The sequence below is a fragment of the Lolium rigidum genome, chromosome 3 (assembly GCF_022539505.1).
Source record: "Lolium rigidum isolate FL_2022 chromosome 3, APGP_CSIRO_Lrig_0.1, whole genome shotgun sequence".
Classification (NCBI taxonomy): Eukaryota; Viridiplantae; Streptophyta; class Magnoliopsida; order Poales; family Poaceae; genus Lolium; species Lolium rigidum.
In genome coordinates this window covers 18,528,998-18,538,223 of record NC_061510.1, presented here as the reverse complement: position 1 = coordinate 18,538,223, position 9,226 = coordinate 18,528,998, and the positions used below count along the sequence as shown (strand labels likewise).

Sequence of the window (9,226 nt, the reverse complement as noted above, 5' to 3'; positions counted from 1 at the left end):
GGAGAAGTTCTGTCAGAACCATCAGTCCATCACCTCTTTGTGTTCACCTTCGATGTTCTGCTTTCCATTCAACATGATAAGAAAAACTGACAGAAAAAACACCCAGATTTGTGAAACTGCAAGCAGTAAAATCCGGTTGTCCATTGTTCGGCAAGGGGATCCCAGGGACTCGATCAACATGTTCTTGGCAGCAGCAGCTTTGTGTTTGTGGGATTCGATTTTTGAGGCACGAAATCCTCACCTGGGAATCCTGAGCCCTCATTTCCTTACGCAATTCCTCAAGACCCGACGGTATACAGTTGTACTCGTGAAAGAAACAAACAAATGAAAGGAAGTGATCAATCTGACTAAGGAAATATGAGTGGCGCCTGGATGGAAGACAACATACAGAAATCGTTCCTTTTATGCACACTTTCTGGTATCCAAGAGAATGAGAGATACTAAAGATCATGGTATAATAGTTCCACTTTCTCGTTTCCAAGGTTTAAGCACAATTTTGCGCAGACATTCTGGCCACGTGCGGCGACATCCACGACAAAAAAAAAAGTTCATCTTACACCACCCCTTTCATCTATAACACATCATCATCGCCAATCAGCGATTACCCGACCACCTTAGAACAAATCAATGTACCGGAAGAACGCTATACTTCAGCAAGCAACCATATGTTCCGAGCTGCTGCTTCTGACAACTGCTACGTCGCGAGCTCAACTTTGGCTGAAGAGGGTCCTAAGAACGGTGTCTCCTAGCCCTGGGACAGGCGACAGGAAGTGCCCGGTTTCGGAGAGCTCGTGGTAGTTCACCCAGCTGAGCTTGCTGGCAATGTATCTCTGCAGCACCACCGGCACCAGCCCGTCCTCGTCGCCCTGCCAGATGTGGACGGGGCAGGGCGGCTTCGGCAGGCTCATCGGGTCGAACTCCCACTTGCCGAACATCACCATCATGTCGCGGTAGTACGACTCATGGATGCCTTGCTGCGTCGCTAGTTCCTTCTTCTGCAAGATGATAGAAAATCTCATTTAGCAAAACATCAGCAGCGCTCCAATTGGGTCATCATGAAAGTGGTGAAACGGAGGTCCAACCTTCTCGAACGTGCCGTCTGCCTTAATCATGTTTCGGATATTGGCGTCGCGCTTGTTGGGGAGCGGGGTGGTGCCGGCCACGACCGTGGAGGTGGGCAGCCAGCTCTGGTCCATCCACCAGTGGAGGATGCCGGGGGCGTGGTGCGACACGCGCAGCGCCCACTGGTCGCCCACCTCCTGCTTGTTGTACACCTCCGCAGCAAGGTCGGCGGGGAAGCTTGGCCACCAGTGGTTCACCACGGGCGCCATCATCGCGGCTCCAGCAATCCTGCAGCACAGAGTGATCCACATTCATCAAACACTGCCCTTGATACAAATCAATATGGCCATTTGGTATGCTGGTCACAGTATTCGTAGGCATGACTGGCACCACGGGTTTCTTACCTTTCGGGGATGTACTTGAGGGCGCCCCAGACAGCATGGCAGCCAAGGGAGATGCCGATCACGTAGAACTTAGGGCCCAGTCCTAGCGCGTCCGCGAGCTCCTCGACGTCGAGCGCGGCGCTCTTCACGGATCGGTTGGGGTTCGGATCGCTCTCGCCGTAGCCGGCACGATCGAACCCCACCATGTACACGCCTAGCTCTTCAGCCACTTCCTGAAAACACAAGTTAGGTTCAGACATTAGTATCTGACACAATACAAGCTTGAACAGGCAAGATTTTTAATTTGTCAAGTTGGAACTTTGCATGAAAAGGAATTGGTCAGCAGACATATGAGGATAAAAGTCCAGAGTAAATTTTCAGTGTGTGGATAAGCTAGATCGATCAAGCTACATCACCACGTAATCTGAATACAGTATGGAGCTGGTGACGAGGGGTTGACACAGTTCTCTTGAAAACAATCAATCAACTACTAGTACTGCATACCATGAATAGCCGGTACTGCATTCCAATCCATGAAGCATATACATCACCAAACTGGACACAGCCATGCAATGCAGTTAATTCAGCAACACATTCTCTGAGAGACGAATGAGCGGCTGATGGATCCGTAGCTAGCCAATCAGCCCGCTGAGAAATCGTTCCGAATGGTAATAATAACCCTAACCGAAATCGCTGTCCTAGACTGGAGCGCGGCGCGGGTGGGCGACTGACCGGGGACGCGCGGATGTCGTCGAGCCGCGAGCCGGTGAAGCCGTGGGAGAAGACGACCTTGAAGCGGGCCTCCTCCTTGCTTACCCCGGACTCGGCGTAGGCGAGGTGGCGGCCGTCGCTGAGCCGGACCCTGGGCGCCGTCACGGGCGGGCCGCCGGGCGTCCCGCAGATCCGCGGGGGAGGTGGCGGCGGGATGACGGCCCGGTGGATCCACCGCCCCACCGCGCCCCTCTTGGCCAAGCAGCTGAGCACCGGCGCCTTGCAGAGCAGCTCCATTGCCGCGCAGGGCAGGGCAGAGCAATGGGGTTGGGTTGGGTGGACCTATTCTTGCAGCCGGCCGTTTGCCGATTTGTGATCCAGGAGAAGCCGCCGCCAGCCATTTACTACTGCTCAAGCGGGACCATCTAGCACAAGAGGAAGCACGCAGGCAAGGCCGTCGCTGGGACTGGGACTGGGACCGGGATTTTTTCTTTGTTTTGCGGGATGATCAGTCAGATCAGTAGTACCAATCAAAGTGGCTGGAATCCTGGAGAGATTCCGTCCGGAAGGAAGGAAGATTCCACCGGGGAGTCCGGCCAAGATTTCGGTCACGCGCGGCGCGGCAGCGGTTACGTGACACTTTGCTCGACCTGGAAGCTTGGGTTTCCCAGCTGCCCTCACTGTGGATGGCAACGTGTCCGAGTACGGACAGTGTACAAGGAGCCATATATGCCAGAGGAACACGTACCGGTAATCGCTACCGTCTACTGTGCGTCCGTATATTAACATGTGAACACCTCTAGCAATTGTGACGCGTATTCATGCATGCGCTGGAGTATGGGATGTTTGTTTATGATGATATTATTTAGGCACTTTTGTTAGCTCGCTTTCAAGCTAACAAACAGACGTTGACCTAGGAAAGAAAAAAAAGGGGCTCACCCAACATCAACTAAAAAAGTTGGAACTATGTAATGTTTTCGTCGATAGTGAAGCGCATGTAATGACGTGTTCAACCTCAAGACCGGCTGGAAGTTTCTTGAACCCAGTCTATCTTTTCTGGTGTATTTGTAAGGGTATGGTACCCATACGTGCGTTCATTCATACTGTACATGGGAGTGTATGTGCGTGAGTGTATTTATATATGTATTGTGTTTACAACATAAAATAGTAAAAACATTCGTTTACTGAACTAAAAAAAATTGTAGACCGAACTGATATTTTAAATGATGGTATTAGTAGGTCGCTAACCACTTTTTTTTAGCTCGCTTTCAAGCCTAACAAACTAATTGACCTAGGGAAAACAACAACAACGACTTTTCCACCTGGAGTTTGGCAGGTAGAGGGAGACGGGCGCGCGCGCGTGGCTACGACATGGCTGCCCGTTAGAGCATCTCCACTCGTCCCCCCGAGGAGGCCCCCGGCGAGCGTTTTTTCCATCCGGACGGTGTAAATCGGCCCAGTCGCGCCCCCGGTTTCTCGTTTTCGTCCGGATTTGGGCCTAAATTCATCCGGCGATCCCACGCCCCCCCCCCCGGCCCCCGGGAGCGCTCGGGACTCCGGACGAGTGAAAAGCGGGGAAGGGCCCGATCCGTCTGGTGACTCGACGCACGAACCCCACCGCCACGTCGCTCAAAATCTCCCCCACCCCTTGTATCTCTCTCGCCGCCGGAACCACCCCGCCGGCTTGTTGCCCGATTGCGCCGCCACTCCTTCCCCACCTGCCTATATTCCGCCGTGTTTGGACGACGCGCCTATCCGGTCGCTCTTCCGGCGGCCTGTTTTCCGGCCTGCTTGCTCGTCGTCGCTCGCGGCTCGGGTTGCCTCGACCACGCCCGTCGGTGTTCGTCCATTTGCCTCGCCGGCCATGGACTCGGACGAAGAGGAGGAGCAGATGTTCGTCGAGCTTATGCAAGAAGAGATGGCGAGCAGCCGCCCAAGACGACGAGCACATGATGATCCTTGGTTGCTTGGCAAGCATGTACGCCGGACCGGCACCTCGTCGGCGTGGTGGGTCGGCACGAGGTCGCCGGAAGTGCAAGCCGAGACAGCGAATGGAGGGCTACCTGCATGTTGTACGCCGACTACTTCGCCGACAATCCATTGCACGGTGAGACTGTTTTCCGGCGTCGTTTCGGGATGAGCAGAAAGCTATTTCGCAAATTGTGTATGCCATCCGCCACTTTGATCCCTACTTCGGATGCAAGGCGGATTGCACCGGTTTGGTTGGATTTTCGTCACCGCGAAGTGCACGGTGGCTATGAGGATGTCGGCGTATGGAGCTCCCGGTGATACCGCAGATGACTATCTTCGGATGGCGGAGTCCACCGCCCTTGATTGTTTCTACCGGTTCGCAGGGCCGTCATAGCGGTGTTCGGGGACTATTACTTGAGATCACCCACTGTCGAAGACACTCGGAGGATCCTTGCAACAAATGAAGCTAGAGGTTTTCCAGGGATGCTTGGAAGCATTGATCGCATGCATTGGCAATGGAAGAACCGTCCGTTTGCGTGGCGGGGAATGTACAAGGGTCACAAAAAAGGCCGCATCGTGATACTTGAAGCAGTGGCTACCCATGATCTTTGGATTTGGCACTCTTTCTTTGGTATGCCTGGATCCAACAATGACATCAACGTCCTAAACTCGCTCCCCGATCTTTTCCAAGCTTGTTGAGGGTCATGCTCCCCGGTGGACTATGTGATCAATGGTCGGCACTACAACAAAGGATACTACCTTGCGGACGGTATCTATCCAAAGTGGGCAACATTTGTGAAGACGATCTCCAACGCTAGCACCCCCAAACTTTGCGAGTTTGTCAAGAAACAAGAAGCTTGCCGAAAAGACGTCGAGCGAGCATTTGGTGTCCTACGACAGAGATTTGCTCGTCGTCCGGTTCCCCGCTATGACTTGGTCCAAAGATCAGATGTGGGAGGTGATGAACTCGCCGTGTGTGCCTACACAACATGATTATTGAAGATGAGCGAAAGCATCCGGTTCCTCCGGCCGAGCAAGAAGCACCATATGAGAGAGAGGGTCCTCTTGCACTGCCCTAATCACCAGGTGCCTCCATCATGGGCCGCCTTCATTGCTATGCGGCAGAGATTCGAGACTCTACAATGCACCAGCTCGTCGCAAGATGATCCGGTGGAGCACATATGGAGGCTCCGAGGCAACGCCAACGCCGACGCCAACTAGTCCGTCTTAATTTGTTTGAAAAATTGTGAAATTTGTGTGCTTCATTTGTTTCAGCGACTTGTTAAACATTGTATCGTTATCGCCGAATTTGTTTCAAGCAATTTTCGTCCTCTTGTTTGCCGAACTTGTTAAATTTTATGTTGAATTTGTTTGAAATATGTCAAATGGTCGAGGTTGGGGGTTTCCTGCCGGGGACGGTTGGAACTTCGGCGCTCCCCACGCCAAATCTTCATCCAATCCGGACGAAAATTTCGCCGGATTTGGGCGTGGGGAGCGCCAACGAGTGGGGATGCTCTTACGATCATAGGCTGACAACGGCGACTCACCAAACTGATCGTCGTGTACACCAGCGAGTAATGCTACACCTACGGATGCATCTTACGGAAAAATCTTACGGACTCAGCACGCAGAGGAAAGGATGAGAACGTGGCCCGATTTTTCAGGGCGGAATCAAAACTTAACCAATCAACAGGCTACACATTTGTCCGTGTACTTTCCGTACACCAGCTCATACCCAGCAAGCCTTTCTCCTACCGTTCACAGCTGCTGGCTTCCGCCACCGACAGGGCGAGCATCGATCGCTATCACGACCCGAGCTTTGCTGAGCTAGCGTACGCGCTAATTAACTAAAGGGGTCGTCATGCGAGCGCAAGGAAACAGCCAGCAATCATGTTCATACAGCGCGGATACAGAATACTACTTCTACAGATTATTATTCAACAATTTAATAATCAGTTTTTAGATGCTAGTAGTATACAAATACCTGGGATCGAAATTTCATGAATTAAGTTTATATGTACGCAGCATTTTTTGTTTGAATAAAAGAGAAACAGTCCCTCGACGACTCGATCAAAGCTGCAGGGAGAGCAACAATTCAAGAATACAGATTGATTAATTGTGTACTACTTTAATCAGTTGGATAGATGCTTTTGTGGTAACTCCCCTGACGACGCGCGCGATCAAACCAGGATTGCTATGGCATTCGTACTACGTAGCAGCACTTGGGAATGCTATAGCACGAAGAAGAACTGGCCGGCCGCTCTGGCGAGAAGAAAAATTCAAGGCCGGGCGAAGATGCAGTACCTGGGTGGCGCGGACGCTGTCCTCGCGGGAGCCGGTGAAGCCGTGGGAGAAGACGACCTTGAACCGGGCCTGCTCCTTGGGCACGCCGCTCTCGCAGTAGGCGAGGTGCCGCCCGTCCCGGAGCGTCACCCTGGGCGCCGTCACGGGCGGCCCGCCCGGCGCGCCGCAGACCGTGGGCGCCGGCGGGTCCGCGACGCGGGAGAGCCAGCCGGCCAGCGAGCCCAGCAGCGCGGTGGCCGGCGCGGGGGTCACCATGCCGGCCGCGGCGCCCTTGCCGCTCCTCGCCTCCTCGTCCCACACCTGCGGCATGGAGGTCACCCACATGGTTGCTTGCTGCCGTTGGAGGTTTCTTGGGCGGTGGGAGCGGTTGGAAAGAGAAGCTGATTTGCTTCTTGGCGAGGCGATGAGAGATGGTTCTCGTCGGTCGCTGGCTAACTCGGCTGGGGCGACGAGCTACTTATACAAGACCGCAAGGGGAGAGGGGAGGTGGTGAAGGTGGACTGGTGGTGGGGTTGGTCTGATGCTGATGGAGGCTGCACGGTTGGTGAGTGACAGCCACTGCCGCACCAACTCCGGTGGCGTCGACGGCTCGAACGGCTAGCTAGCTGCTTGGACTTCCGGGACTCCCGGCGGGAGGAAAAGTATACGCAACACTCGGCCTAGCTGGATATATGCTCACGGTGGGGCATCAGAGCTTCTCTATTAAAGTGCAACCGAAAAAATTGTTTTCAATTTTCCGAAAACGAATGTTCTATCGATTTTGGCCGTGGCGCATAAAAGAAACGGAAAAAATGGAACCGAAAAGCGGAATTCAAAATGGCGTGAGTAAATTAGGCGATGATCATAGTTCGACATGACATAGATGCTCCGATTGAGCATCGATACTTACATTGTTCGACAAATTGACGATAAATTAGTGGTACACCGGCAAGCGCTAACCTAGCTAAATAAAAATGTGGCCACTATAGTGACCTATGGCGCGCGGCAATGGCGGTGGTGGCACAGCTAGTCGGCGGCATACGGCGCCAAGGCTGTCATGGACGATCTTCATGCATCGTCGGCGTCAAGCTTATCTATTTCGAGCTTGACACAGCGGACGCGGGCCTCCCGGCGGGCCGCCTCGTACTCCCGGACCTGGCGGACGGCGTCCGCCTCCTCCCGGCGGAAGCGCGCCCGAGCCTCCGCCACGCTGACGGCCTTCGTCTGCGTGAGGACGGCCTCCTCCTCGTCGCTGTCGTGGACGTAGTCCCCGGCGGAGAAGGTCGGCGACTGCGCGGGGACGAGGTCGTCCTCGTCGCTGCTCTACGTGACAAGGAGCCGCGGTGCGCGACTAGACTGGCCGGACGAGGAGCCCTCGCCAACGTTGCTGTAGCGCGCGAGCTTCCCTGTGGGTGTGAGCCCTGCGCTTGCGCGCGCCCTCGCTCCGGCTCCACTTGCGCAGCTCCGCATCGGTGCGGAAGACAGGCGGACGCGGCGGCGATTTACGGGTTCGGGCCGAAACGCGCGCAGATCAAAGCCCGTAAACATAGGCCGGCCCGAATTGGAAGTTCAGGGGCCCGAGAAACTCCCGGCACGGCCCCTATTAAAAGGGTTCGCGGAGGGGAGTTCGGTTCGGAAACCCTACTCCCCTCCCGCCGCTCATCTCCCGCGGCCGCAGCCTGCCTCCGCTCCGACGAGCAATCCCGGGCGCTCGGACGCCGCTCGGCCGCTACGGCCACCACCCCGCCGTCCGAAATGACGCGTTCAAGACGTGTGGGTAGGGGCGGTGGCCGATCCGGCGGCGGAAGGTCAAGTCGCCATCCGTCGGGCGTACGGGCAGAGCCGGAGCGCGCCAGGCGGTCGCGCTCCGACGCCGCATGGAAGCGGGCCGGCCGCAAGTGGCTGGAGCTAATGGCGCGCCGCCTTGAAGCATGCGCGGAGGCGGCGGTGGAGGCGGTTGCGGCTGCGGATGGGGAAGCGGAGGCGCCCCTGCTGCCGGCGAGTGCAGCCCGCCGCCGTTGCCCCCGTGCAGCGACGATGACGACGACGCCGACGGACCGCCTCTCCTCTGCCGGAGCACCTCCGGCGCGGCGGCCATCAAGGTGGCGGTGCTCATCGTCGCCTAGCAACCGCCGGCGACCATAAACCCTCCGCCGACGCCCCGGTGACAGTATAGTCTCTGGGTACCTAAATTTCTAGTCTAATTAGGTCTGTAGTACGTAATGTAGGTCCAATGTGTATGTATTTTGCCACTATTATTGTAAATTATGAACGAATTAAGCTTGATCGGATGAAATCGACTTCAATCGTGAAAATCGATTTCCCGCGACGTTTGATTTTCGCGATTTCGGTTTGCGTTTACGGTTTTTGTTCTGCGCCATGCTTAAATGCCCTCTCAATTTGTTTTTCGGGAGACTGAACTCAGTTTATTCGGTTCTGATAAATACGGACTCTGTTAGAGCATCTCCATCCGCATCCCCCAAAGCGTCCCCCAAACCGCGCCGGATTGAACGTTTGGGGGACGTGTTTTGTTCGTGCCGCGTTTGGGGGACGTCGCTCCCCAGCCGCGTCCCCAAACGCCTCCCCCAAACATTTAAAATACTTGTTTTGGCATTTTTATTTCAATTTCCACAAACTAATACATAATTGGGAACGTACACGAAGACACAGTTTGGAACATGGTTTTCCACAAACTAATACATAGTTTGAACCATGGTGGACACAAATATAACATTTTGCAAAAAATCTAAACCTAACTAGGCCGTGCATCGAAGGTTTCCTGTGTTCGCTGCTAAGAAAGAACACTCGAGGGCACA

The 9,226-nt window shown here is 54.7% G+C and overlaps 1 protein-coding gene across 1 annotated transcript; it reads right to left on the bottom strand.

The window, feature by feature from the left end:
* Positions 1 to 438: 438 nt before the first annotated feature.
* LOC124701235 lies at positions 439 to 6,866 on the bottom strand. The gene is made up of 4 exons (XM_047233280.1): positions 6,432 to 6,866; positions 1,467 to 1,678; positions 1,083 to 1,350; positions 439 to 995 (listed from the first exon to the last, which is right to left on the bottom strand). The coding sequence occupies exons 1-4, from the start codon at positions 6,753 to 6,755 to the stop codon at positions 708 to 710; spliced, it is 1,092 nt and encodes a 363-aa protein (XP_047089236.1). The 5' UTR covers positions 6,756 to 6,866; the 3' UTR covers positions 439 to 707.
* Between the last annotated feature and the right edge of the window lie 2,360 nt (positions 6,867 to 9,226).

What these genes read in the sequence shown, in the direction of transcription:
- LOC124701235 (XM_047233280.1), bottom strand. Translation starts at nt 6,755, where the DNA reads ATGTGGGTGACCTCCATGCCGCAGGTGTGGGACGAGGAGGCGAGGAGC. An exon ending in ACAGCGTCCGCGCCACCCAG is followed by an intron (nt 1,679 to 6,431) that starts GTACTGCATCTT and finishes TTGTGTTTTCAG; the next exon opens with GAAGTGGCTGAAGAGCTAGG. An exon ending in CAGACGGCACGTTCGAGAAG is followed by an intron (nt 996 to 1,082) that starts GTTGGACCTCCG and finishes ATCATCTTGCAG; the next exon opens with AAGAAGGAACTAGCGACGCA.